Genomic DNA, 27,914 nt, shown 5'->3' on the forward strand with positions numbered 1-27,914 from the left:
TTTATATTCAACAGAAAAACCGTTACCGGAGCAGAATCAACGTCGAATTGTAATTTAACTTGTTAAAACGTACATGAAGAAAGGCTATGAACAAGATTAACAGGGTAATTAATTAAAAAATCAATAGTAACTCGACTTTCAATGAATCGAGAACAGTTTTGATCGAATATGCTATTTTATTGTAAAGGTGGCTATAAACATTCAAAAGACGGAAATTTTCTCTTCACGCCGATACGACGTACAATTTACAGCAACAATTTATCCTCGAAGGACATCAAACGCAGTTACAGCAATATTTATACTGACAGTTTCTGCAATAAATTATGAAGCACAGCCGTTGAGATGAACATTTCAAGTTACAATGTACACTCAATGTTTCTGTTACAAAGATGGAAGGTAAGGTAACCAAAAGTTATTTGTAGCTCTTAAATAAAATGATAAGTCCTTAGAAAAATACTAGGAAAGAAAATTTGAAATATATTATTTCTACAATTTGAACATTACTACTTTTAAAGGAAAAAATATTTTTAAAAATAATGCTTAACATGGTGTGTGTCATGTGATTTTCCATTTGCACTGTGTGACTCAATGATGATTCACATATGTATAATTGCATATACACGATTTATTCTATAAATATAAATGCAAGTAATATTTAAAACAAATTTATGTGTATTTTCTACTTCTATTACATTAATATATTGAAACTTCTTTGAACTGAGAATCATTAAATGCAAAATATTGTATATAAAGCAACACTGTTTGTACGATTTTTCTAAAAACTGGAGATTTTCTTAACGCGGCATTTTAATTAAATATCTTCATGTGCATTTTTTTTAGTACATTTAAAATATGTTTAAATTCCTTCGTTTTAGTATTGCAATTGATAATATCGGAATTACCGACTATAAATAAATAAATAAATGTTCTGTTCGTTCGAAAAATTTATTTAAAACTTTTCCTCGCAATTTTTGTCCTTCCTTTCTTTGAATAATTTAAATTTTTCAATCAAATTTTCAACACCAACTTCTCCGTGTACTACATTATCTCTGGTACGCACATTTACCGTGCCAGCATTAACTTCCTTCTCTCCGACGACTGAAAATATATTACCGTAAACATTATATATTCTGGTATTTTATAATACAATAGTAATGCACGGTTGAACTTCCACGACCTATCCCCACTCAACGAAACCTGATCAGGTAGAGAAGGAAAAAGAATCGATCAAACAAAAGAAAGCAAAACACATGTAGCACACAGAGATGACACAAGAAAATATTGATCATGCAACAAGGAAACATTGACCTTCCATAATTGTTATCTTACACATTTGTAAATGATATCAAATGCATTGCTGGGATTCTTGCAATTCTTGCGATTCAGAAAGATAACATCGAAATTACGAAAAGTAACATTTTGTATACTGCATGATTGTTTTTTGTCGAGGCGGCATCTCTTTGAAATGTATATCTATCTCGCTTCCTCTCGTTATAACTATTCTCTTTCTTTGTCTATCAATCATTGTTGGGCCCCAAATTTGGTAAAATTCAACAGTACGTTACTATATACAGTCATACTCTGATTTACATCGTTTCTAGTAGAGGCACGATAGGCTTTAATGAAAAATGAAAAACCTATCTCTTAATCTAATCTAATGTTAATCTATGCATCTGCATATACAAATATGCATTGTTTACCGTGACTTACGTCACCTATTCTGGAACCAATTAGTATGTAAATTCGAGGTATGACTGTAATATACAAAATATATTAGCATTTTCCATTACCAAGGATGAAGTTGAATTGTGCCAGTTGCGCATTTCGTATTTTTTTGTTTAAAGTATCGCTTGGATCTGTATCAACCTCTACCATAAATCCAGCGTCCCAAAGTTTGTCTTTCACTTGGAAAGCATAATCGTCGAACTGAGAACTTACCGGAATGACCATTGTTTGTCGCGGAGACAACCAAAATGGCCACTTTCCGGCATAAGATTCAGTTAAAATAGCAATCATCCTTTCTACAGAGCCAAAAATAGCTCTGTGAATGATTACAGGCCTCGTTTTTTCCCCGTATTCGCTAAAATTTTACAACGATTAACCTTTCGTTTCGAATTGAAATTGATTTTAAGATATTTCAATAACCAAAATATCTCTGCTTACTTAATGTATGATAAATTGAACCTAATTGGTAGTTGGAAGTCCAACTGAATGGTTGCGCATTGGTGATGTCTTTTTAATGCATCCATAATCGTTATATCAATTTTCGGACCATAAAATGCACCGTCTGCAGGATTTAGTTTCCACGGTTCTCCGAACGCGTTCAAACTGTCCTCTAATGCCTTTTCGGCTTCATTCCACATACTTATATCTCCCATATATTTTTCAGGTCTCGTAGACAGGCATAGATTAAACGTGAATCCGAAAACGGTGTACACGTGTCGCAGAAAATCGAGAGCTCCAGTTATTTCTTCTTTAATGTGGTCGGGCGAACAGAATATATGCGCATCATCTTGTTGAAAACGTCTCACTCTGGTAAGTCCAGTTAACGCACCAGATGCTTCATTTCTATGCAATACGCCAAAATCAGCCAGTCTCAGTGGCAATTCGCGCCACGATCTGTTACGAACATCGAATATCATACAATGACCGGGACAGTTCATCGGCTTTAGCGCAAAAGTTTCCCTTTCAACATCGAATGAGAACATATTTTCCGCGTAATGCGCCCAATGGCCAGACGTTTGCCACAATTTACTATTAAAAATGTTAGGTGTGACTACTTCTTGGAAGCCTCGCTTTCTGTACTCAGAACGAATAAATTCGATCAGGGTGTTATAGATATATGCTCCGCGTGGTTGAAAGAAACACGAACCCGGAGAAAGTTCGTGGAAGAAAAACAGTTCCTGTTCTTTTCCTATTTTTCGGTGATCTCTTTTAGCAGCCTCTTCCTGAAACTTCTCCCATTCTTTTAATTGTTTGGTATCTGGAAAACTGATACCATACAGTCTCTGCAGAGATTCTGCATTGGCATTTCCTTCCCAATAAGTGGAAGAGTTTTTGGTAACTTTAATAGCTTTAACTTTTCCTGTATGCTTAATGTGCGGACCTCTGCACAAATCAATTAATGGTCCGCACCTGTACACTGTAGTAGTAGGCGTATTTACTTTTTCATTAATAATTCGAATCTTAAATTCATTATATTTAAACATCTCTAATAGTTCTTCCTTTGTCATTTCTAGTCTCTCGAAAGGCTGTTTCTCTTTAATTATAGTTTTATAGAGACTTTCCAAGAAAGGAAAGTCCAAATTTGAGATCCCTTTCTCACCCAGATACATGTCGTAATAAAATCCGTTTTCGATCGGCGGACCATAACACAAGCATCCACCATATACCCTTTCCATAGCTTCTCCTAAAATATGTGCACTAGAATGCCAAAAGACTTGCTGACCATCAGGATGATCGAACTTTAGAAGTTCAAGGTTACAATCGGATTCCAAAGGTCTGTCTAGATCCCATAATTCATTATTGACTTTTGCAATAACTGTACTGTCTGCCAGACCTTGACTAATGCTTCTTGCAACTTCATATGGCGATGTACGCCAAGATTGACCAATAACTTCCTTACCATCAGGAAGTGTTATTTTTATATCAGTAACTGGCTTTTCAGCTAATGAAGCCTCATATGCTGCTTTTAGTCTGTCCCACAATACAATACGATCCTGGAAAAATGTTTAAATATACATTGTAAGTTAACTTTTTGTTATTCTAAGTGTTCAAATTAAAGAAAACACCAGGTGTAGAAAGTTTTCTATTTTTCACTTATTCACGTATTATTAAATATAAACAATATGTTATACCTGTATATAACTGGGCCATGGTTTCAATTCGGATACCGAATTTTCATCGTCGGCAGCATTCTTTTTCTTTAATTTTATCATTTTCGCCTAAATTCGATAAAGAAATATTAAATTTCGTTATAAGACTTCGTAAACATTTGCTTAGACTTATGAAACACAAAGCTAACGTATTAAAGAATTAAGTCACACGTTTGGAAACGAAACGTTCGAATTACATCAGATTATTGATTCTCACATGGGTGGTCATTCTTATAACAACAGCAAATCAGGTTATTCTCGTAACGGAAGTAAGTTACGTCATTCTTTTCCAAGTAAAAGTAGATAAACGATAGAAAAATATAGCTTGTTAAATAATATTACGAAAAAATACGATAATGACATGTTTTATAACCAACCCTAGAAACATATTTCCGCTTATAAGCATTGTAAATGCTTCTAGAACTGCAAGTACGTAAGTTTGACAACATACTTTAACGCTACAAATAAAATTGATAAAAGTTGTATCAAATGAAAATCGTATTCATGCCTTTTCATCCTTTAAACTCAAATTTTGCACGTTATTCACCACGTCGTCACCCATGATGTCGACCATATTGAAACTATAATGCACTACAGACGTAGCGAGTACGTAATGCGACTACCATACTTTCGCATATGAAATTAGTATAGGATTACGATGGCAAGAAATGAAACACAGAGATTTCAATGTATTTGAATTCTTCAATGCCTCCTTTTTATTAAAAAAATAATAATTTACTAAGGAACAACATACAAAAAGAAATAGAACACAACTTGAAGGTCACTGTCGATCGCTATTAATTTAATGTCATAGCAGAACGACTTTAGTTTATAAATATGTATATTTCATAATGTATTTTCTAAGTGTGTTAAACCAGTGTTTTCCATAACGATAACCCCTAATGAGGCCACTTTACGATCTAAGAGTAACGTGATAGAAAATTTGGAATGTAAACAAATGCAATCGAAGGGGTTCTGAAAATAACTGTTTTTTATATCGGGTATAGAAATTTTATTTTATTTTTTTCTCGGGAGTGAGGGACTTTTCAAAAAGTTTGGAAATCACTGCTTTAAAGAAACAACAGAAGCTCGCATTATTCTAAAAATGTATACGTTCGTGTCGAATAATATGACTTCGATGATGAAACCTTTTTCCGCAAGCGCGGCAAACGTATGGTCGTTCATCCGTATGAATTCTATTGTGTATTTTTAAATCGTATTTCTTGAAAAACGATTTACCGCATTGAGAACAAACATGATTTCGTTGTTTCAAATGATCACGTTTTACATGTTCCTGTATAGGGAAAAATATTTTTATGTAATACCGGCTTAAAAAAAAAAAATGTAATATAAACGTGGATATTTAAATGTATGCGTATACTTACGTTTACTTGCGAAGACGTATTGTATATTTTTTGACATATATCACATGCATATTTCTGCGGACCTTCTGGTCTATGATTACTTGCAATGTGTTTATTTAATGTTGATTTCCAAGCAAAGGACATTTTACATTCTCTACAATGAAACTTTTGTTGGTCTGCAAAATGTGTACCTATGTGTTGCTTGTAATTATAACTGGTCGAAAATGATTTTTCACATACTGTGCATTGAAATTTTAGTAAAAATACTTTAGACTTTTTCGATTCTTCTTGTTGATCCTCCAGCTTCGTAGTACTTCCGATAGTGTCGGTGATTTGCACCTGTTCTTCGTCTTTTTCAAGAATTTCGTTATTATTCGTATTTATTTCACACGGCGTGTCCTCGGTAAGAGAAGTTAAAAGAACCTGTTCATTGTCGCTAATAGAAACATTCTTTTCATTCTCTTGCATAGAATCAATTTGACTGAAGCCTTGAAACGGTAAAAGTTGCTCGTTCTCCTTACATTCTAAAATTTTTGAACTTTGACTTCCAACTCCTGTATTTTCAACAAATTCAAGAAAATGTTCCGAACTATCATCGTAATGTAATCTCTCGAAAACCTCAAAATTTGTATCGACGTATTTCTCAAAATCAGTTTGTGGATCCAATAGAATCTGATTCGTAACAAAATTCTTTTCTTCACCTTGTAATTCATAGTGTGTATAGTGGAGATCACTATGCATATCGTCGCGCATATTTTGTTCGTGTTGAACTTCTTCGTTTAAATTTTTAACGTTTAAGCACATATTTGTTGTATTTTCTTGAATATTTATATTTTCATCTTTAGTCTCGGAAGATTTCACAGACTGTATATTTGGTAATTTTTCAACTAAATTATTAATAAGAAATTCGTAAAATTGATCCCCTGTTTCCGTTTGTACTAAACGCAACATCGGTTCATCGTGATTTGTAGTATTATTTACATCATTTGAACTTTCAGAAATTTTTTCACTTTGTACCGTATTTATATCTTGATGATTTTGGATATTCAAATCAGGTTTAATATGTTCGTTAATATTGGATTCCGATATATCTATTTTTTGAAACATATCGGTAACATTTATAGAAATATTTGCCAGGGTGTTATAATTCTGAAGTGTCTCTGATTTTTGTAATTCAGATTCATATGTTTGTGTATACGTGAAATGTTCATTACTATTTGCGAATTTAGTACCCAGTCTGTTTTTAAGAACAGGTTCCTCTACTTGACACACATATAGTACATTTTCTTTCGCATCGCAATCGTTGGATTTATATAACAAAATCGGACTGCCATCGTCGCATAGAGTTTGCTCATTATGAAGTACTAACTTCTCCGAGATATTTAATTCTTCAGTCGTTTGATCCTTTTCGTTTGTTTCATGTAACTGCTCTTGCGAAATATGATTTGTAGTGTCCTCGATGTTCTCCAGATTTATTTTCTTCAACTTTTTCAATACGCAAAGTCATATTATGTAGCGATCGAACGTATTTTAAAATCATAAAATCCTAAATATTGAATTATTTACCTGTTCCGACGTGATATAAATGATTGTTTCCAATGGCAATACTCTTTTTACATTTGTTTCATTTTCAAGGAAATCAAAATTATTAATGTGACTTTTCTGTTCCTGAAGTTCTGTAATTTTCTGAAAACTCTAAATGAGAGGAAACATTTAGAAATAAAGGATCTCTTAAATACAGTAGTGCCCACTTAAGTGACCACGCTCGGGACCTACCGCGGACACTTAAGTGGGCACTACTGTATCATTTTTACAATTCTTACCATTTCGTTATTCTCGCATTCCAAATTGATAGCATTTTCCGAATGAGTTTTCTCATGTTCTCTTAAGAGAAAAATAAAATTGAAACTCTCCCCACAAACTTTACAATAATGTTGTCTCTTAACTGCCTTTTGGTGAACAGATGCATTACCTTCAACAAACTATAAATTGACAATGAGATACATATATTCGTATTAAAGAATATTACATAACAAAATATTTTTAATTACCCTGTTTTTGTTCAATACATGATCTTTTTTCTCTATGTTAACACTATCACTAATGTTTTGTGCTTGATGTTTAATATCTTCTTTCGACCTTTCATGAATACGTTTGTGTCTCGCGAGAGAACTAATTTGAGTAAAACGTTTACCACAAATGGAACATGGATATGGTTTTATTCCTATGAATTAAATTTCAAATTTTTAATTTGTTCCATAAGACAGAACATAGATAGACAATGGTTGCAAAAATTTTTATTCCATATTGCATCCTTCTATATCTATGTCATATCTGAACATTATTCCCAATTAGACAATTTCTTGTACAAATAATACAATTACCAGCATGCATTCTGCCGTGTCTAATCAAATTGGATATATGATTAAACTTTCTTCCACAAACTTCGCAAATACAAATATTTGTTCCTAAATGAATGTTTAAATGTGTCCTTAGGTCTGCTTTTCGAAAGAAACCTTTACCACAAATTTCACAGAGCTGTGACTTTTCACCTAAGTGTATACTTCGATAATGATAATCATATTGAGATGCTCTGTCAAACGTGAAATCGCATTGTTGACACTTGAATGGTCTTACTATATTTTCATGAAAATTATCATGGAATCTTTCTTGGTTAGAATATTTTAGCTCTGTCTGAGATTCATTGTTTTCATTTTTCTTTAAGCATTGTATATGCTTCAGTAGTACATCTCCAGCATGAATATATAAATGATCATAAAATTCCTTTTTATTCTCGTACCGACAGTCGCATATCGGACAAACGAAATTGATAGATTCCGTTTGAACCAAATTTGTATCGATTGACATATTTCTATATTTAAACACGCAAATTCACTTTCTTCTAAATCCGATTTTATTGATTTTAAATATAACAATTAAAACAGTATTAACAATAGTTCGGTGTACGTTTTAACGAATTACTTTTATAATAAAAATAACCTAACAGGTATCAATATCATTAGCTTACGATGCGTTAGTATTATTTAAATTCCTTTCATACTGTTGCTTCCAATTAGCAATTTATATTAACGTTTACAATGTACATATAATCATAATTCAACAAATAATACAATATTTTCTTGATTTCAATACGTGTACGCCAACTTAGCTGTTCTTAACCAACAAGTAGTTAACGATGATTGCAATAGATTTTACACTTCAAATAAAAAAACAATTTCGTATCAATTAGTTACATGTTATTATTTAAAGTTCATTAGCAGAAAACGCAACATATGTCATTTTAGTTGTTTAGTTTAAAATATATATTATATGCATATACGTAACGAAAACAAAGAGCAGTGATTAGAAGGCCTTAGTCGCCTTAGCAATAACGAATGAGGTTAGTGTATTTGGTACCACTTGCTTAAAATTACATGTTGGCAACACTTCGTCACGATTTCGTTAGAACGAGAGCCAACTATGAATGTAACGTTATTATCGTTATTATACAGTTAACCAAATTTTATTCATGATTGTCACGCTATTATAAATTTCGATGACAAAATCACGACTTCTACTACCGCGTAAAAACGAGCCTTTAAAGCATTTCATCTTCAACACGCATGCACGACAAACCCGGTACGTCTGGCAACATCGCCTCTTATTCAAAATTGCACGTTGGTTCAGCTTTGGTCAATTTACTTTTCAGACAAATTGTCGTCAACAATTTGTCGAATGCTATTGAAAGTGGTTAAAACACAGTGTCACGAGTTATAGTTCTGTTTGATGTTAACTTCTATGTACATTTGTTTAAGGTAAATCGTTTATAAAAGTTATTAACTAGACAAAAAAAGACTTCGTTTTACTTTTCAAATAAGTTGTTTAAATAACATCTTTAAATCAGAACGAGTATTATAATTTATCGATAATTGTGGCGTACGATATCTAAAAACAACAATAATGGGAAATTATGTTACCAAGTATTTTTTCCATAATAATGAGTCGGAAAAAGAGGAAACAAATGTACAGTGTTCTATAGATGAAATAAGCAAACAGGTAGACATTATGTACACATCACCTATATGTCGTACAACATTATCTATGGATCCTAGATCAATAACAATTGGTATAGATAGAACACCAATAGAGGTAATTTGTATACTATAATGTTAGAAATACATAATGTTAATATGTATGTATATAACATTAATAGGTACATTCTACACCAATTGGATTGAATAAAAGAACCATTTCAGCAGTTCCAAAACATTTGCATACAAAGCCATATTTAGAAACTGATATGGATAAAGTAATACCATTAACACCAAATAAATGTGTGCCAAGGATAGTAGAAAGTAAAACAATTCAGTTTTTGGATGGGGTAAATTACCAAAGTCATTTTATAGCTTAGAACTTATTGTTTTTCAATAAAAATTATATAATACCTCATTAATTATTTATTAAAGTTTAACTATTTACAAAATTGAGATCATAAGTTTTCAAATTATTTTTATAAGGAGTGCCATGTAAAGTTTGGTTGATTCGGTTTAGGAAAATAAAAATACAGACAGTCCAGTAACGCCAACAGTCAATAATCTAAATGTTATAAAAAGAATGACATCAATAGAAAAAGAACGTTATGATATTTTGGGGCTAGATCCTAGATCTCCAGCTGCAAATTTTGATAGAACACCAATATTACCACCCAAATCTATACAACGTTTAAAAGCAAGATCTCAAGAATGTTTGCACAGGCAGGGTAGTTATGAGACAGATGTATTATATCCAAGATTGTCATATTGTGAAATGTTGTCGCAATTTAATATCCCTGAAATACAAGCATTGCCTGATTTAACTGCTGAGAGGATAGAAGCTTTAAATTTTCACAATAGTGATGACAGCTACAAATCAAATGACTCCAACTCGTCGTATTCTACCGTTTCGTCTAAAAACAAGACTAGCTTTGAAATTGGTGAGGGAGTTATTGTTGCTGAAGATATTTATTAAAGTCTTAACTTACCAGCAAATATTTGTATTAATAGAAAACCAAATGAAAAGTGAAGAAACAACTTCAAACCAGAACATTGATAATGTTGAACAACCAAAGGAGATTAACATTGTCAATAATGATGCAATTAAAATATGGAGAGACTCATTAGTATCCAGCGTGCTCGGGAAATCGGAAATAAAAATAGCAACAGATGAAAAGAAAAATGGAAATGAATGCACAAAAGTATTTAATAATTTTTTTTATTCATATAAAATCAATGGTCGAACTAAACGTTCCGGTTTGGGTTAAAGGATCGGTTTGTCCATTTAATTTATTGTAAGGCGTCAAATCTTCCAATTAATATCGGAAGTCTATCATTATCTCGCGAGATTTAATGGCCCCCGGCATACATAGTATTCAGACATCTTCGCTTTCAGATTCGACCTCCTCTTGGAAATCGTTCGAACAATGGACGAACGCAAGTTTCGATAAACTCTCCGCAGACGTTTAAAAATAAAAATATAATGCCCAAAATGCAAGAAAATACACCTCCGCATAAAAGATGCGTTGCAAGAGCTAAATTAAACGGAATGCAATGGGATCCAGATTCGTCAGTTATTATTTAATTAATTTTTTAGGAACATTAATTTATTATAAGAAGTATTCGAATATTCTGCCTCGTAGGTATTTTATAATTTTCTAGATAATTGTAAAAAAAAAAAAGAAGAATTGTAAGTATAAACGTAAAATATTAGACTGTTGCAATTTATTTAGAATGAAATAAATGATTTTTATAGCAATATGTTCTATTGTTTATCTCGCTTTATTACGATGGATTTTCCTTGTTATTTGCTTGCATAGCTGCTCGTATCTGAGATCTGGCTTCTTCAATTGAAATTTGGAGATCTTTACTCGGTTGTACCAATTGTGATACACTGAAACAATATGTATTAATAATAACTTATTAGGACAGAACATTCGAAATAGCGTATAATACAGGACATACCTTGGGTCCTTTATTACAATTCTTTTTTTCTCATTATCGGATTTTGGTATTAATTTGATAGTTATATTGCTCTGAATTTTTTTAGGATTACTGAATAAATTTTTTTCCGATTTATTCCACTTTACTATGGTGCTTGTGTCTACAATTTCAGGCCTAACTACTTTGACTTTGATGTTACTGTCAACAGTCTGTCCTTTATAATTTTTCCTTTTGCCTCTTCGAAAATTCGATTTCGATGTAATTTCTTTAACTTCGGTTTTTCTAATAACAGCTTCGGTTGGATGATACGGAGCATGCGATAATGCAAACGCGATCGAATCATTTACTTCATTACTATACGAAGTCGAAGGTAAGCTAGGTTCGGATACTGGTCTCGGATCTATATTTCGCGGTATGCCGTCATAAATGGAAGACAATGTTTCTCCAGGATAATGTTGAATTAGACGTTCTTTCGTTAACGGTAGTGCTGGTGTTTTCTTTTTTCTATGGTATTGTTCTCTACAATTTGAAATTTAATACTGACATTATTCCCTGAATAATTGTATTATTGGTATTAGTTATTGGTTGTTAATATACATTTGTATCACTATGTGTACATTCTTATAAACAATAAGTTTTACAACGTACTTAGGAATAAATTTGTCAATGTTTGGATTTAGTGAATCTTGCTGATTTCTCTTTATACGTATAGCTACGTCCCGACGACGCTGAATAAGTTTAGCTTTAGTTTCTGCTACAGATTCTAGTTCGGGTACGTAAAAAACGTGTAGTAAACCTCCATAAAAATTTTTACCATCAATGAAGCGTTTTGCTATTCTGTACGACATAACATTGCATGCAAATTTAGAATCAATAAATTTAATAATGTGTGGAAGTACTTTATAAGGCACAGTATAGAAATATACAGAAATATGCAAAAAATGTGCAGCTATTAAAATATGGAAAATATAGAGAATAGCCTTTCAAAGAAGTTTACACTTGACTATCTCTTTGAATAAGATGCCATTAATATAAAAACATAAACTAATATAAACCTTGCACTTTGTATACGAGCATATTGTACATAATAAGCTTCTGTGAATTCTTCTGTAGGATAGTCAGGTGCTACATGAATCTTCTTTACCTCTCCATAAGGATCAATGAGTTTCTTTACTTCTTCGTGTAACTGGAGTTTTGGTACTCCACATACCATCAAATGTTTTGATTCATCATTTATTGTATATACCTGTCACACAGAGCTAGTGTGTCAAGGAAATATTATAAGAAACGCAAAATATAAATTCATATGTAAAATCGCAAAGTTTATAAAATTATTCGTAGACCGTAAGATCTACGAAAGCGTCATAATTAAAAATTGCCTATTAAAAGTCCATGGCAGAGATATTAATTCTGTAATTACATCGCTAAAATATTAGAGTATTTTGAAGAAAACATCCAAATTTAAATTACAATTATTATTCATTAGTGCACATATTTTATGTTGAATAGGATACAAGTCCACAATGCTACCTTCACGGATGTCAATCTTTTCCCTTGTCTATAAGGTGGTCGTGTGTTACACAGCTTCTGTTGCACATGATGAGGGAGTTTCGTTATCACGTGTTTATCACTCATGATTTATAATTCTTTATTCCAATTTACTGTTTTACTACGTTACAATTTTCCGCGTTGGACAAACTATGAATTTCTCGAAATTCCCCAATAATGCTTTCGTCAAGACTTTTAGTCGAACAATTCCAAGTCGCATATTTCGTTTTTGATGAAATTCGATATTTGTTCGTTACAATAATATCATATGAAAATTGTACATTATGAAAAATATCGATATTTCAATTGTAATAATTGTACGAACAGTTGTAACCACAATAGTTTATGTTACACCTACACGTATGAGAAACATTAAGAGTGTAAATCTCAATAACCCAGAACAGGTGGCCTTCGCAATAAAGAAATGTACCATCGTTTTATTACTATAGTATTAATCGAACATAGTAATGACATTGTTTGTTGGAAAGCTTATTTTTAATAGTACAAAATCCTCGAAAACATTAATCTGTGAAAAATAAGTTGCAGAAAACAATATTCGTAACGAAGAATTGTAATTTAAAAGTAGAACTTTCAATGCAACAAATCTTAAGTCCCTATTACCCTTCACCCTATTTTACGTTTTCATATTAAAAATTTATTACGTTAAGATATTTTCAATAGCTATATGTCTATCGATTGTTTTTAATCAATAACATTTGATTAAAATATGCCTTATAATAATTTGCTTAAAACCTATTGACGGAAGTAGAAACATAAAACGGATGTCATCGCCCAAAAGAGTAATGGCGTCCATAGCGGACACACAATTTTCTTACTGTTTGCCCGTTGCGTTTACATTTACATATTTGAAGTAGAATACAAAAGTTGTCGATATTTTCGTCGAGTAATGATCTCTTTACTTTCTGTACTTCGTTAATCGTTGGGAAAAAGTTTTTATACATTCGGTGGAAATAAGTGGTTGTGTACATTTTAAGGGTTTTACAGTGCAACAGCATCAAAGAATATTTGTTCCCAATTAATGAACAGGTTATTAATCAGTTTTCGTAAATGTATTTTATTCTGTATCGTAATAACTTATCGTTTGAATAAAACTCGCGTTCGTCAGGTTGCTTTCCTTTTTTCTAGCAAATATAACGTCTAACCTTCGTTACCGTTCCAATTTCGCTGGAAGCAGGTTTAGCTATTCGTTTACGAGTATCGAGTATTTAATTATACGTTAATAAACCAATTAATGAAAGCTCGAAATCTGTGATAATAACACTAAAAGAAGTGTTTCGATTGACAAAACAATTTCATGCTTTCACATATTGTGAAAGTGTAGTTCCTGTTCTCTTGTGTTCAGATATTGTAAATTTACATTTAAACGTAAAAATTTCTATTAAACAAATCGTAACGTCATTAATGATTTGTTAAATTAATGCAATCTGTTTTTTTTTTTAAACAAGTCAAATAATATTTACAAAAATCATTGAGTCACAATTTTAACTGTTTTTCAATGGTCGATCAACCTCAAAATGTACTGTGTGTTGTATGCAATAGAAATAAAAATCAGATAAAATTATATAAATATATAACTTTGTTAGTATTTTGATAAAATGTTAATGAAAACTGTATTTTACATTTATTTACAGAATTAGTAACTGCAATGGATTTGGTATAGCGATATTGGGCAATATTAAGCTATGAATATGTTTGTCCCTTATTACCTATTTAGATTATATTTTCTTTTATATGTTTGAATTAACTGTAATATCCTATAAATTATTTCATTATGTCTGCAAATGCTCAATTTGCAACTCCTCCACCAGCCATAAGTTTACCTAATATGTCGGTGCCACCTCCCACCACTCCAAATTTATCTGCCCCACCTCCTAATTTAACTACCATAAATACCTCTGGGAGCTATCAACATCGGTACATTAACCACAGAGATGGAGCTCGTGGTTTTTTTAAACCATTCAGACCTTATCATGCTCCGAAAATTGTTGCTGCTGGCCAAGATACTTTGCAAGATGAATTTGATGGAAAGAGACTTAGGAAATCTGTTATGCGCAAAACTGTTGATTATAATTCAGCTATTATAAAGAGCTTAGAGGTAGGGTTTCCAATTTGTATTACAAAATTTTCTTCAATTGACATCAAATAATGTTAATAATGTAAATCGTGTGTGCATAGAATCGGATATGGCAAAGGGACTATCGGGACAGACGCGCTCTTCAGCCGGACGTAATGTATTATCCTGACTTACTTCCACCGCCCAGTTACATCGACAATCCAATAAATGCCGTTACGACAAGATTCGTGAAGACTGCAACAAATAAAATGCGTTGTCCAATCTTCTGTATGGCTTGGACACCGGAGGGCAGACGTCTCGTTACCGGCGCATCTAGTGGGGAATTTACCCTATGGAATGGCCTTACATTTAATTTTGAAACTATTCTACAGGTATATTGTGTGAATATATTACTATGGTTTTCTACATAGATGCAACTAATCGATATATTATTCTACTTCTCGATATTATATAAATAATTTTTATCAATGTAACGATACTTTTTAATTTATTAATGGATACTCCTTTCCTTTGCTAGTCATGCATATTGTATATTTCAAATAATTGGAAGCTCGGTACCACAATCTCTAATTATTTTTCACGCGTACAAATTATTTTAATTTCTAACTCCGGCATGAAGAAGGTTTTTATAAATCAAAACTTTTAAAAGAGTAAAATAATAAGCGTTCAAAGATTATTCGGCACAAGTCGTTTTTATTTGAGTCGGAACGAAGTTATTTACGTCTTTAACACGTTTATTGCGATATGGGACATATACACCGATATCATAAAGAGTTGACTCTAATTAAAAACTTATATGAGGGTATAAAATAGAATATTTTAAATTGCAAATATAAACGGTAGAAATATTAGCTACTGATATATAACATTCCTGTAAAAGGGTAATCACTTTTATTGTTTTACGAGTCCTATTTATTATTTTATGATTATAGACGATTTTTCGTATTGGATAGTCGCGTACTAATATACGAAAGTTTGTAATAAATTTTAGCAATTATTGAGTCTTTGTTTCATGCTAAGAAGTTATATCGAGTATAGCTGATCCGTGCCGTGAAATCTAAATGTTCATGAAAATAACTAGCGCAGTGAACGTGTTTGAACGGAAATTGTGATAAAAGAATGAAAATAAAAGCTAATGAAAAATTTGGTTCTGTTTGTGCAGGCGCACGATAGTCCAGTGAGAACAATGGTATGGTCGCACAACGAGAGCTGGATGGTCACAGGAGATCATGCTGGCTACGTCAAGTATTGGCAGAGCAACATGAACAACGTCAAGATGTTTCAGGCGCACAAAGAAGCGATTAGAGGACTCAGGTATACCATCCACCACACTAGTCCTTACGTCTCTTGCGCCACTGTTATCGATGATCCGTCCATCCTTGCTGTAGTTACGATACTGGACACGATTCTCATTCTCTTCCTTTTCTGGTTTTATGACACTCCCGCTATGAACAATAGCAATTCTTGTATGGGTACACAGGTGATTTACCGTGTTTTCGATGGATAGTATTTGTAAAAATTTTCTGGTATCAGGCGCATGGGAAGTATGCAAATTCTTGGTTCTTTAGAAATCTCTGTGATATATAATCGATCTGTGATAAAGAATTCGATATTCATCCTATACAGCAGTGGTTTCCAAACTTTTTGGAAGGCGCCCCTCCACCTCCCCTCCCTTAAAAAAAAAGAGAGAATTTCTGCGCCCGAAATTTATAGACTAGACTTTTCAGTATTATTTTAAACTAGCTTTTGCCCGTGGATTGTGCTTTATCGTATTTATTATTTTTTATATTTTTTTTTTTAAGCAATGTTGTTATATGTTCGATCTAGTCAAAAACAAAGAACAATGCACATTTAGCAACATTTACGCGAGAGTTATAGTTTATCGCGAGCAAAATACGATAGAAAGTAGCCTATTGTCCAAGTTGGAGAGACGTTTACTTGATAACTAACAGATAAAAATTTTGAAAATACAGTTTTAAACTTCGACTAAAAACAGAGTTACGTGAACATTCATAGTTGAAGTTTCCAATAGTATAACACAACTACATCGTCAGAAGATTTATAGATGTCGTGAGTAAATAACGGTTAGAATTTTAGTTTATCTCGTACGAATCGACTGGTCCTTTAAGAGATTAAAATGATATAAGAAAACTATAATACCTCTACACTTGTTAAACTTCGATGATCAATGTACTTAATAAAAATAGATGTTTAAGTTGTCCACATTTTTCCACATTAAAAATTTTCGTTCACGCGTCCCTTGGATTGTAAGGCATCCCACCTTAGGGGTCGTGCCCCCTAATTTGGAAAACACTGCTATACAGTATTTTTTATTTCGCGTTATTGCAACTCGTCGCGAAAATTAATATTTTCTTTTGTAAAATATTTCTACTGAATTTAATTTTGATAAACGTTTTATAATAAAAAGAAAAAGAGTGTTTTATACGAAGGTAAAAGAAATGTGATGGAATTAGATTTAAAAATTGTGAGCGTTATTATATATGTACAAATAGCTCCAATTACCTTTCCTTAAAAAAAAAATGCGTTTGTTTTTTTCGATCGAATCGAGCGTGTAGTAGATTTTCAATGTTGTACTAAAGTTCTTTTTTTTTTTTTTATTTTTTTTTTTTTAAATTCTCACCTTCATGGATCATAACAACTATGTTGTACGTGTGTCGATATAAAATTTGTCGTTTGTACTCCTAGAGTCTTAGGGACCTAAGTAGATTTACATGGTCCGTTAGATTACAGTAGCAACAACTTATTATTTCGCATTGCTATTCATAAAGAGTCCGCAGAGAAGAAAGTAAAATAATAAATTATTACGAAAGTAAAATTAGGTCCTTATGGCTCTCGGTTCGAGGAGTTTATATAGCCAGGCTGTTGGGTAAAGATGTATATTTTTAGAATTACAAATAAACAAGAAAGAAATACAGCAACACCTAGTCGAGATTCCCATTGAATTATAATAAAAATAAAGTATCCTATGTCCTTCTTTACATCATCCAAGTTTCAATAAAGTTGAATAAAGACATCGCAGTATTGCATTGGTTCCGATAATAAAGTATTTTTTCTTTGTTTTGTGTCGCTTGTGCCCTTTTGCAGATGAGAGAGAGAGAGAATAGCAGAGAGATATAATGAAATTCATGTACACTTCGGACATTTTTTTTGTGTAATAAATGTTAAAATGTTAAAAAATATCACTCTTGGTACATCACTCGGTGGTCATGTGGCATCAAAGAGAGATTCTAATTACACGATTATGAGAGTTTGTTGCTTAACGGGCAATGAATTATGTTTGAGTGCCAGATATGACTGTCGATGATGGTTTTTTGTTTATTTACAATATTTACACATAGATCTTCCTTTTATTACTGATGTCTGTCTATTCCTTGAGATGCATTTACAGTAAAATCCACTATGCGTAATTCCATAAAACATCATGCATTTGATATATATACATATATATATATATTAACAACTTTTCAAATTGATCCGAAATGCAAAGTTCGTTTTTTTTAATTTTGCGCGTCGCTAAGTGCGTTTCTTTTTTTTTTCTGCATAAATTTGCTTACGCTCGAACTCTCAGGAAGAATCGTATGCGAAGTTCATCGGAAACCGTGAAATAATGTTATGCGTTTAATTCCCATACAATTAATTCGAACAATTTTTTTGAAAATTGCGATCGTTTACGAACTCGTAGGCTGATTTAAATGAACTTTTACAAAATATATTACTTAAGATCCATTAAGGGATGCATGTGTAGATATATGCAAATGTATAAGTAACTTAACAAATGGTACCATGGAGAAAAATGGCAAAATTCTGACGATATTATTCCTCGCTTGTTTTGCGTATACATGAACATTGCATGCGGTAATATTTATTTAACAAGCAAAATGACAAATCAGTAATAAATGTAAGCCATTGTATGCTTTGATTTCGATTTCTAGTAATTGTGTCCTGAAATCATATTACATTAATGTCCGTAAGGTGTACCGTATATCTTAAATGCCCTCCCAATCGAATTCTATAAATATTTCACATGTTTCGCTTTCTTCTACTTTGGCTATATTTCACTTTGTAAAAAGATAATTTAAATAAAAGTTAATAAAGCTCACAGCGAGTAGTTGATCTTTTATATTGTGCCGTGTTATCGTTTTACTATTCGATACTCCATAAGTGTGCCTACACGAAACAAATCAGACCCGAAACATGTGCTACGTATCATCGCACTATAATACTATCTTATATTTCATTGTGAACGTTTTAAAAATGATAAAAATAAAAATAAAGAACTGCTTCATTGACATGCAACACAGCATATTGTTTGAATATAACTCTTGTTTTCTGGGTGGGTAGTTTCAGTCCAACGGATCACAAGCTGGCAACGTGCAGCGACGATGGAACAGTCAGAATTTGGGACTTTCTTCGCTGTCACGAAGAACGAATTTTGAGGGGTATATATTAAGATTACGTTAAACATTATAATTAAATTTGACTATATATAGTGTCATGTATAGTCACATTTTTATGTAGTTAAAATAATTAAACGCCATGTGAAATATTTCTTAAGAAATAGTTTAATAAATTAACGTTGGAATCAGGAGAAATACTCATACGGTTCTTGTTTAGGTCACGGAGCTGATGTGAAGTGCGTACACTGGCATCCGCAAAAAAGTCTAGTCATCTCAGGGAGCAAAGATAATCAGCAACCGGTAAAATTATGGGATCCAAAGAGTGGGCAATCGCTTGCAACTTTACATGCACACAAGTCAACGGTCATGGACGTTAAATGGAACGAAAACGGGAATTGGCTAGTGACCGCGTCACGAGATCACTTGCTCAAGCTGTTCGACCTTAGGAATTTAAGTCAAGAGGTTCAAACGTTTCGTGGACACAAGAAAGAAGCATCCAGCGTCGCGTGGCATCCGAGCCACGAGGGCCTGTTTTGTAGCGGCGGCAGCGACGGTGCCATTTTATTCTGGCACGTTGGGTATGACACTCGATAATTTTTCTACTTTACGATCTTGTGCTTTTCACGCGTTCCACACGCCGCGATTAATTTTTAGCGCCGACAAAGAAGTGGGTGCGATAGAACAAGCTCACGACAGCATAGTGTGGACGTTAGCTTGGCATCCGTTAGGTCACATTCTGTGTTCTGGTAGTAATGACCATACTTCGAAGTTCTGGACACGAAATAGGCCTGGCGATTTAATGAGGGACAAGTATAATCTCAACACGTTACCCGCAGGATCTGCTGGCGTTGACGATCACGAAATAGGTACGCAAAAAAAATACGCGACGATGTCGTGGTCATCGTAGTCAAAATTGAAACAAGATCATAATCTGTACTATTACTATTTCGACTGTTTCATAGCTGACGAAGCGGCCGTAATACCTGGTATGGGCCCGGAAGACAGAATCAACGCCGATGGCGAACCAGAGGACAAAAGCGGCGGAATACCGGGATTGGACTTGGACCACGCTGTTGACGAAGGGAAGAAGTTCGCTAACAAGAAAGTTCCATACAGTAAGCCGATCCCGAGAAACTTCCAAGCGCAGTGGAACGAAATGGAAGCGGAAGACATGGAGCAAGTTGAGGCTTTGAATGCATTCGTGAATCAGTTGATTGAAACCACACCGGGAGCAGTGCCTCTGAACGAAGTAACGCCTAATGGTATTATATTGTACGGAAAAATGATTCCCGTCGAACGTAAGTACCATTTAATTATACAGATTTACAGTTCCAAATATGACCAGCCGTTATATATCGTTGTGTCTCGTCGTGAACGTTATAGCCGGTTCCAAGCTAGCGGAGGCAATCAGCAAAGGAAACGATGCTATAAATAAATTAGTGTTCTCCGGGGAAATAGAAGATTTACGTGATGTCGTGGGCCCTCCGGACAACGTGGACGAGTCCGAGGAGTATTTACAGGATGACGGCGAAATAGATTATTCTAAGGTCCCCGATATCGAACTACCTCCGCCTTTGCCTAGTTCCAAGTTCGCGCAAAATCCTGAACTGCTTAAAGCTTTGAATCGTGGCGGGAAACGGAAATTCGACCAACTGATCGGTTGGAGCGACGGCGGAGCTAGCGATCGTACGTCAAAGATTCATCAGCCAGTTTTCGGCGGAATAATGACGGAAGACTCGCAGTCCAGCGATACCGATTTAAGGTACACCGGGGGGAAATCGAATCAGCATACCGGCGAGAACAATTTCCATGGCGGTCACGATGAGGATCTCAGGAAGCACTCGCACGGTGAAAACGCGAGAAGTATGAATCGCGGCGACGAGGACATGCGGTTTAACATATCCAGCGGACCTGGCAGGCCTAGCTCGCGTTCCGATTACGATATAAGAAGCAATTACGCCGATAAAGACTTCCGAAGTTCGCACGGATTCCCCCTAAAGAAATCCATAGACAACGACGGTTACGACGACAGGGATAGTGGTTCGCGATGGGACGACGATAAACCAATGAACGATGGCCCTCGGAAAGGGGACGGTGGTTTCTCGAGCAACTTCGATAAACGCGACAACATGCCGATGGGCATTGGCCCCGGCATGAGTAATAATATGTCCCACTTGAGCAATAGCATATCTCACATGTCCAGTCATCACAATATGCAGAACATCAATCCCAACATGCCCCCACCAATTCCAAGTTTAGTGCCACACCCAAACATGTCTCAGCATCCCATGCAGAATAAACCGCTGCATCCTGGTATGCAAGGAATTGACGGTCCCATGCACATGATGCACCATCCTAACATGCATCCCGGTTTTGGTCCCAATGGGCCGCCGCCCGGAGGCTTCGGTCCTAACTTTAGACCGCCGAACGGTAATTTCGGTCCGAATCAACACTTCCGGCCCAACCCGTTGCCCCTGTTCGGTTCGAATCAGGGCCCGTTCGGGAACAGCTTTCAAGGTTTACCGAACTTTCGAGGGCCTAACGCCGGTCCGCCGAATTTTGACAGGCCGGGTTTCGGTCCTGGTTTCCGGGGTCAAAATCCCGGTCAGAATGCGCCAAATAACTTTAACACAAACTTTGGTAACTTCGGGAATAAGCTCGGACCTAATCGCGGTCCCATGAATCGGGGTCCCAACGACAATAACATGGGCAGGAGTGGGTATAATAATCGTGGCAGAGGGCGCGACGGCGACCCGTCGCGAGGTATCAGAGGAAGAGATAATTATTGAAACGATAGTTAAAGTTAAAGTGTCTGTATGTTATGTGCACGTTGACAGACTGCCGTTCGTCCTGTACGAAGCAGCGTTGATCCGCGCAGGTTGTACAGTCGCCGATGAAACGAAACTTGTCGCGTGGAACGGTGGTATTCTTTAGACATCGCGGTGCAGGCTAACGACCCATATCGGACACATTACGAGCCATTTTGTACTCTCCGTTAAAGAAATCGAACTTAGGGCGTTGCGCGCAGCGTGCTTGGATGAAAGTATATTTTTTTTCGAGGAACTTTATTTGGGAGTGCTATCCCTTTTCCAGAGAAGCGATCGATCGCACTGTCCAACACGAATTTTATTTTCCAATGTCCATTGCTCGATCCCTGTACAGTTTCTCATCGAAAATGTGAATCGGAAAGCAGAATAGCACCATTATTCTTAGTTGAAAAAAGAAAGAAACGAGTTTTAGTCAAAATACATGGTCCTGGGCGAAAGCGAGATATTGCTTGAAAAGTAAGAAGCTAGACAATTAAATTTAATCTTAAAAGACGGAGGACAATATTTTTAATATAAGAGTGTATATTTTCATTCAATTTTGTGGTTTTTTATGGTTGTAAATTGCCATCAAAGCTTTAAAAAAAGCAGATGTACGCACTGTTTAGGTATTACTTTTACATTTTTTAGAAAAGTTTTTTCTTAACACGAATTTACAACATGTTATCGAATTCTGTAGATGTTTCGAAAACGAAAACCATTCCGAAGAAATGTTGGAACGGTTTTTAATTTGAAGATGAGTAAAATAAGTCCTGAACTAGCGCAGGGTGTTTCGGCGCCATGCGGCTATTGCCCGCCTGCTTCAACTCGTCAGTGTCGTAGCAATGCAGAATCAACACCGATAATAGGTACCACTTTTCTACACGTATAAAAAGTTCTTTATAATTTTATGATCAATATTCAAGAATATATTTAAAAAATATATGTATAGGAAATAGGTGCTTGTTAACGGAATTAATTGTTGATGGTTACATCTAGATACGGCACTGACGAGCCAATGTAGGCGAAAAATGGCGGCATGGCGGCAAAATACCGGCGCACCCGTTCTAGTCAGATATATTCTCAAATTGTCCAAATTAAAAACTATCACGAACCTTTTTCTAAGCGGTTTCTTCTTTAGAAACATCTATGGGATCCGATACCACATAGTAATTTTGTTGGACGAAAGCTTTTCATAAAAATTGCAAAAATAAAATGAAAAAAAGTACGTATGTCGGTTCTTTTAAAATTCTGATAACGATTTATAGTGGTTAAAAATCAGAAAATTTACAAGAAACTGTAATTCATGGTTGGGACGAGAAACTCTGCAAGCATCGCTCGACGAATGTTGCAAAATAAAAAAGAGAACGTTTTTATTTGTTGAACAGTGTTATCCACGCTAGATGGCTAGATTTCTAAATACGGAAGGTGCTCTGTCGAAACAAGCACGACCTCTTCGCGTCTTATAACACTATGTGCGCAAAATGTATGAATGTCTCGAGTTGCGCGAGACTGCAGAAAATTGTAATATAATATATAATCGATGACATCCAATATTATTTCGATGAAAAAAACTGTTCACAAGCTGCCTTGCGAAAGAACTTTCTTGTTCCAATTTGAGAATTGATCGGCGCGTGTGAAGAGGGTAGAAAAGAAGCATGTGAAGCATGTCGAACATTTCGTAATTGTTGCTGGTCGTCGAGAAACTGTGAACCAGAACAGTTTATCTATCAGTTATTAATAAAAATGGAGTAAGACGCAGAATTAATCGAATTGAAGCTCTGTCCCAGATTTAATTTATAGGTATCGTAGGCGATAGGTTTATCTTAATTGACTATATATAGTTCAAATGTATGATGCATAAATATATATTTTAATTCTACCCTGAACATTTCACCCGTACATCGAACTGAATTCGAATATTATTTTTTTTTTCATTTGCACGTAAAATATCTATGTATCAATTCTTAGAAGTATTTTATATATACATATTTATTGACATTTCGTTTACGCCGATTGCTTTACTGTCGTTGTTTTGATGGACGTATTTTGGTACAACTTAACCTCGTGTTATGTTTTCGTGAGAGGATATTATCAATTCTAACATAATGGGCAAGAAGGGAAAGGCAGGAGATGGCAATTTAGGGAAAGCTTTAATCAGAGATCGTTTTGGTCAGTCGAAAAGAAAAAAATGTGTTAATACGCCTATGGTAAGATAATTACTTTATTCATAACCTATTATCTGTACGTTCTAGTGCCACGGTTTTTAACCTTCTCTTTCACGGAACCCTTTTGACATTCCGACACAACACATGAACCCTTTCTATGCAATGTTTATCAAAATAATGCCCTTAAATATTGGTTGAATCAGTGTTCTTCGCTTGGCGTTGAAAATCCTGATTTACTCAGATACAATGCACCGATAGGAGAGTAAAACTTGCACATGTTGCTTTACAAGATGAGAATGAGCTTAGAAGGAACATCAGAATTTTTCAAGACTTTTCTATCCTTGGTTAGATCTGCATCGAGAATAGGATTGTAAATTCACATTTAATTGTAATGTCAGAGATAAAAAAAATTGTTAAAAGAGTCCTGTAGTGTTTCCGTTCAGTTGTAAAATTCATTTCTTAAAAAGGATATTGTTAGAGGATTTTAAATTTCAATTCTTCCTTAGTAAAATGCTTTTCATCTCCATTTGAAAGTTTTTAGATGTCAGTTTCCATGTTTCCCTTATATATCAGCGGCTTAGCTAAGAAATCTTGTAATTTCTCTGTACAAGACAGATTTATTTTCATTTAACAGCTATTGTAATGTCAAAACATTAAAAAGATGAAGTTTATGGATCTCCTTGGGGTCCGTGGATCATGGATTAAAAATACTTTGAATATTATTAAGAATAAGGCTGAAATTATAAAGTAAGACTGTTTACAAAGAGTCAATGTTTTGTTTTGTCCCAAAGGTGACCGCAAGCGCACGGTCAAAAACGTTTAACGAGTGTAAACGGCTTATTATTACTATATTATTTATTGAATATTATAAAAAATTTTCGAATAGATTCATAGCGTCGAATTAAATGACGGATACGACTGGGGACGTCTCAATCTTCAATCAGTCACGGAAGAAAGTTCGTTCCAAGAATTTCTTTCGACCGCGGAGTTGGCGGGAACAGAGTTCCAAGCAGAGAAACTGAACGTTAAGTTCGTCAATCCGAAGAGCGGAATAGGATTACTTTCGAAAGATGAGAAACGAAAGGTCGTGGAGTCGCAAATAAAGAATAAAGCACTACTTAAGATACCAAGGAGGCCTAAATGGGACAGCACCACAACGGCTTATGAATTACAAGCTAAAGAGAGAGAAGAGTTTTTGGATTGGAGACGTTCACTCGCTCAGCTGCAAGAAGATGAAGAATTAATGTTGACGCCTTACGAAAAAAACTTGGAATTCTGGCGGCAACTGTGGAGAGTAGTGGAACGCAGCGACGTTGTTGTACAAATCGTCGACGCACGGAATCCTTTGCTGTTCCGTTGCGAGGATTTGGAGAGTTACGTTAAAGAAGTAGATCCTAAGAAGATGAATGTGATATTAATTAATAAAGCAGATTTCTTAACGGATGATCAACGCCAAGCGTGGACAAAATATTTTACGGATATCGATGTAAGAATCGCCTTCTTTTCTGCTACGTTAGCGTCCGAGAAACAAAAGATCGACGAGTCGGTGAAAGAAGAAAGTTCCGAAAACGAGCAAGACAGCGAAACAGAGGACGAGAACGACGATAACGAATCATCGTATAACTCGGAATTTGCCTCGGATAGCGAATATGAAACCGCAGACGATGGTAGTAGCATTGCCAATGGAGATTCCGGAACCAACGAAGACAGCGAATGCAATTTGAATGTATCGAAAGATTCGACTGAGAAAGAGGATGAAGAAACTACGAGGGAGGAGGAGAATAGAAATACGGAAAACTCATCAAAGTTATTAAATAGGGATCAATTAGTATCATTTTTCAAAACAATTTACAAGGGTGAAACGTATACCAAAGGCTTTACAACGATTGGTTTAGTAGGATATCCAAATGTTGGCAAAAGTTCTACTATTAATGCTTTGTTAATGGATAAAAAGGTATCTGTGTCTGCGACGCCAGGCAAAACGAAACACTTTCAGACGCTATTTTTGCAGAAAGATCTACTTCTTTGCGATTGCCCTGGTTTAGTAATGCCAAGTTTCGTTTGTACAAAAGCAGACATGATTCTAAACGGCATATTACCGATCGATCAGATGCGAGATCATGTTCCGCCTATTACATTATTAGGTACTTTGATACCAAGGCACGTTTTGGAGGACCTTTATGGCATTATGTTACCTCTGCCTCTAGATGGAGAAGATCCTGATCGTCCACCGACTTCGGAAGAAATTTTAAATACTTATGGATGTATGTAATCGTATGTATATACATTTCGTAATAATGATAATGTTATATGGATTTGAGCTACGAAGACATTTTGTTGATAGAGGTGTGCGAAAACTCGATGGTCGGGCAACACAATTTACTGAAAAAGTTTTGCTGCTCGAGTTAAAAAATATTATCGTTTATTTAAAAAATTTTTAAATCAAACACATTTGAAATGAACGACGAAAGAAAAATACAACTGGAACAAAACAAAATTTGCAGATCTTAACAGCAAAATCTTAAATCCTCTACAATTAAAATTTTTGTTATCTTCATCTTCCAAGAATTGTTGTTTTTTCTGTGCTTTTTTTTGGTATTGATTTGAGATCATTCTTCTTTGGCTTGTGTCGATTCTGCCACAGGTCTTCCGTGATGTGACATATACTCTTGTAAATTAAAAATATTTAAAAAATCCTAATCAGGTCCCGGTTATTTGAATTTATAGATTTAAAATCGCGAAGTTCTTTGAAAAACCCGACCATATTTGTTAAATGTTTAACGATTAGTAAAGAGAACCCAAACCTAGGGGTTCAAGATATACTTTTTATGCTTGTAAAAACTAATATAAACTGATTGAACATATTTAAATTATTATTAGTATTTTTAAGATGGTTTCTTTTTTTTTTAAAGATAACAGAGGTTTTATGACACAAAATGGACAACCAGATAACCCGCGTTCAGCGCGATACGTTTTAAAAGATTTTGTAAACGGTAAACTTTTGTATTGCGTTGCGCCACCAACAGTAGAGCAAGAAAAGTTTCACACATTCCCTCCGCGAAGAAGAGCTGTTTCTGTGAACAAACATGTACCACTTAGGACAATACGTGCAAATAAAGGGAGCAGAGTCGGCTCCGAAGACGTAGATAAAGTGTTTTTTCAAAATAATGTCCCGAATATACATACGAAAGGAGTGATTGGAAAAATGCACGGTTTGTACCGTCCTGGTTCTAGGTATGTAACATTATTGTATATTTATTATTCAATAAAATCATCCTTGTATAATTGTTGACAATAATCGTTTGTATAATAATAAGTAATGAGTCGTTTATTCGAATCTCTTCGATAATAATGTTTGACAATTATAAATTTTTAGCGATATAGGATCGGTAGCTGGTTCCACGCAAAGTTTATTACTTGAAGAGAAACCGTGGAAAAAGATAAATAAACATTCGAATAAAAAGAAACGTGAAAAAACGAGAAGATTGTTCGCTCATCTTGATCAACATTAATTAATTGGTACTGTATTATTTTTAACTGTGTGAATCAAGGCCTTTTCGCTATATAACAGCGGATCATATTTTGTAATGTACAAATCTCAGAATTTATAAGCTTGTCAGAGACTCATATCGATTCTACATACCACAAATACATTCTAACAATAGAA

At 34.5% G+C, this 27,914-nt stretch overlaps 6 protein-coding genes across 13 annotated transcripts; 3 read left to right on the forward strand and 3 right to left on the reverse strand.

The window, feature by feature from the left end:
• Positions 1–757: 757 nt before the first annotated feature.
• LOC122396289 (threonine--tRNA ligase 1, cytoplasmic) lies at positions 758–4,507 on the reverse strand. 4 transcript variants are annotated; one of them, XM_043394538.1, is made up of 5 exons: positions 4,239–4,460; positions 3,858–3,933; positions 2,164–3,719; positions 1,791–2,080; positions 758–1,098 (listed from the first exon to the last, which is right to left on the reverse strand). In XM_043394538.1, exons 1-5 carry the CDS (start codon positions 4,322–4,324, stop codon positions 950–952), a joined length of 2,157 nt encoding a protein of 718 aa, XP_043250473.1. In that variant the 5' UTR covers positions 4,325–4,460; the 3' UTR covers positions 758–949. The 4 variants fall into 4 exon arrangements, with proteins under 4 accessions (XP_043250473.1, XP_043250474.1, XP_043250471.1 ...); XM_043394539.1 differs by having other exon boundaries at positions 760–1,098; positions 3,858–3,944; positions 4,262–4,459; XM_043394536.1 differs by having other exon boundaries at positions 761–1,098; positions 3,858–3,944; positions 4,384–4,507.
• LOC122396290 lies at positions 4,249–11,047 on the forward strand. 3 transcript variants are annotated; one of them, XM_043394541.1, is made up of 6 exons: positions 4,249–4,304; positions 9,055–9,388; positions 9,453–9,620; positions 9,791–10,211; positions 10,282–10,472; positions 10,667–11,046. In XM_043394541.1, the coding sequence occupies exons 2-6, from the start codon at positions 9,200–9,202 to the stop codon at positions 10,853–10,855; spliced, it is 1,158 nt and encodes a 385-aa protein (XP_043250476.1). In that variant the 5' UTR covers positions 4,249–4,304; positions 9,055–9,199; the 3' UTR covers positions 10,856–11,046. The 3 variants fall into 3 exon arrangements, with proteins under 3 accessions (XP_043250476.1, XP_043250475.1, XP_043250477.1); XM_043394542.1 differs by lacking the exon at positions 4,249–4,304 and adding an exon at positions 8,942–9,054 and having other exon boundaries at positions 9,144–9,388; positions 10,667–11,047; XM_043394540.1 differs by lacking the exon at positions 4,249–4,304 and having other exon boundaries at positions 8,907–9,388.
• Positions 4,586–8,720, reverse strand: LOC122396288 (zinc finger protein 107-like). The gene is made up of 6 exons (XM_043394534.1): positions 7,624–8,720; positions 7,291–7,463; positions 7,063–7,221; positions 6,806–6,934; positions 5,261–6,724; positions 4,586–5,169 (listed from the first exon to the last, which is right to left on the reverse strand). Exons 1-6 carry the CDS (start codon positions 8,105–8,107, stop codon positions 4,975–4,977), a joined length of 2,604 nt encoding a protein of 867 aa, XP_043250469.1. The 5' UTR covers positions 8,108–8,720; the 3' UTR covers positions 4,586–4,974.
• LOC122396291 (RNA-binding protein 48) lies at positions 10,901–13,120 on the reverse strand. 3 transcript variants are annotated; one of them, XM_043394543.1, is made up of 5 exons: positions 12,745–13,120; positions 12,270–12,460; positions 11,863–12,051; positions 11,236–11,733; positions 10,909–11,164 (listed from the first exon to the last, which is right to left on the reverse strand). In XM_043394543.1, exons 1-5 carry the CDS (start codon positions 12,847–12,849, stop codon positions 11,056–11,058), a joined length of 1,092 nt encoding a protein of 363 aa, XP_043250478.1. In that variant the 5' UTR covers positions 12,850–13,120; the 3' UTR covers positions 10,909–11,055. The 3 variants fall into 3 exon arrangements, with proteins under 3 accessions (XP_043250480.1, XP_043250478.1, XP_043250479.1); XM_043394544.1 differs by having other exon boundaries at positions 10,913–11,164; positions 12,729–13,120; XM_043394545.1 differs by lacking the exon at positions 11,863–12,051 and having other exon boundaries at positions 10,901–11,164.
• Positions 13,121–13,584: 464 nt separating this feature from the next.
• LOC122396495 lies at positions 13,585–23,859 on the forward strand. The gene is made up of 9 exons (XM_043394977.1): positions 13,585–13,809; positions 14,415–14,878; positions 14,959–15,228; positions 16,020–16,171; positions 19,220–19,317; positions 19,493–19,853; positions 19,930–20,141; positions 20,238–20,573; positions 20,659–23,859. The coding sequence occupies exons 2-9, from the start codon at positions 14,555–14,557 to the stop codon at positions 22,062–22,064; spliced, it is 3,159 nt and encodes a 1,052-aa protein (XP_043250912.1). The 5' UTR covers positions 13,585–13,809; positions 14,415–14,554; the 3' UTR covers positions 22,065–23,859.
• A 272-nt stretch (positions 23,860–24,131) lies between these two features.
• On the forward strand, positions 24,132–27,764 carry LOC122396496 (large subunit GTPase 1 homolog). The gene is made up of 4 exons (XM_043394978.1): positions 24,132–24,289; positions 25,134–26,511; positions 27,160–27,481; positions 27,624–27,764. Exons 1-4 carry the CDS (start codon positions 24,188–24,190, stop codon positions 27,757–27,759), a joined length of 1,938 nt encoding a protein of 645 aa, XP_043250913.1. The 5' UTR covers positions 24,132–24,187; the 3' UTR covers positions 27,760–27,764.
• Positions 27,765–27,914: the final 150 nt, after the last annotated feature.

Source organism: Colletes gigas, unplaced genomic scaffold (genome assembly GCF_013123115.1).
Source record: "Colletes gigas isolate AHSC1104 unplaced genomic scaffold, ASM1312311v1 Colletes_gigas_Sc00007, whole genome shotgun sequence".
NCBI lineage: Eukaryota > Metazoa > Arthropoda > Insecta > Hymenoptera > Colletidae > Colletes > Colletes gigas.

Bases quoted from the DNA above. Each gene is read 5' to 3' on its own strand.
- LOC122396289 (XM_043394538.1), bottom strand. From the start codon at position 4,324: ATGTTGTCAAACTTACGTACTTGCAGTTCTAGAAGCATTTACAATGCT. The intron at 3,934-4,238 runs ATGTCATTATCG...GGCGAAAATGAT, and splicing joins TCTAGGGTTGGTTATAAAAC to AAAATTAAAGAAAAAGAATG. The intron at 2,081-2,163 runs GTAAGCAGAGAT...GTAAAATTTTAG, and splicing joins TTCAATTTATCATACATTAA to CGAATACGGGGAAAAAACGA.
- LOC122396288 (XM_043394534.1), bottom strand. From the start codon at position 8,107: ATGTCAATCGATACAAATTTGGTTCAAACGGAATCTATCAATTTCGTT. The intron at 7,222-7,290 runs GTAATTAAAAAT...GTCAATTTATAG, and splicing joins ATGTATTGAACAAAAACAGG to TTTGTTGAAGGTAATGCATC. The intron at 5,170-5,260 runs GTAAGTATACGC...TTCCCTATACAG, and splicing joins ATACGTCTTCGCAAGTAAAC to GAACATGTAAAACGTGATCA.
- LOC122396290 (XM_043394541.1), top strand. From the start codon at position 9,200: ATGGGAAATTATGTTACCAAGTATTTTTTCCATAATAATGAGTCGGAA. The intron at 9,389-9,452 runs GTAATTTGTATA...TAACATTAATAG, and splicing joins TAGATAGAACACCAATAGAG to GTACATTCTACACCAATTGG. The intron at 9,621-9,790 runs GTAAATTACCAA...GATTCGGTTTAG, and splicing joins CAATTCAGTTTTTGGATGGG to GAAAATAAAAATACAGACAG.
- LOC122396291 (XM_043394543.1), bottom strand. From the start codon at position 12,849: ATGAGTGATAAACACGTGATAACGAAACTCCCTCATCATGTGCAACAG. The intron at 12,461-12,744 runs GTAGCATTGTGG...TCTGTGTGACAG, and splicing joins AAAGATTGACATCCGTGAAG to GTATATACAATAAATGATGA. The intron at 11,165-11,235 runs GTATGTCCTGTA...ATATTGTTTCAG, and splicing joins ATTGTAATAAAGGACCCAAG to TGTATCACAATTGGTACAAC.
- LOC122396495 (XM_043394977.1), top strand. From the start codon at position 14,555: ATGTCTGCAAATGCTCAATTTGCAACTCCTCCACCAGCCATAAGTTTA. The intron at 19,854-19,929 runs GTATGACACTCG...ATTAATTTTTAG, and splicing joins ATTTTATTCTGGCACGTTGG to CGCCGACAAAGAAGTGGGTG. The intron at 20,574-20,658 runs GTAAGTACCATT...TGAACGTTATAG, and splicing joins AAAAATGATTCCCGTCGAAC to CCGGTTCCAAGCTAGCGGAG.
- LOC122396496 (XM_043394978.1), top strand. From the start codon at position 24,188: ATGGGCAAGAAGGGAAAGGCAGGAGATGGCAATTTAGGGAAAGCTTTA. The intron at 24,290-25,133 runs GTAAGATAATTA...ATTTTCGAATAG, and splicing joins AATGTGTTAATACGCCTATG to ATTCATAGCGTCGAATTAAA. The intron at 27,482-27,623 runs GTATGTAACATT...ATAAATTTTTAG, and splicing joins TTGTACCGTCCTGGTTCTAG to CGATATAGGATCGGTAGCTG.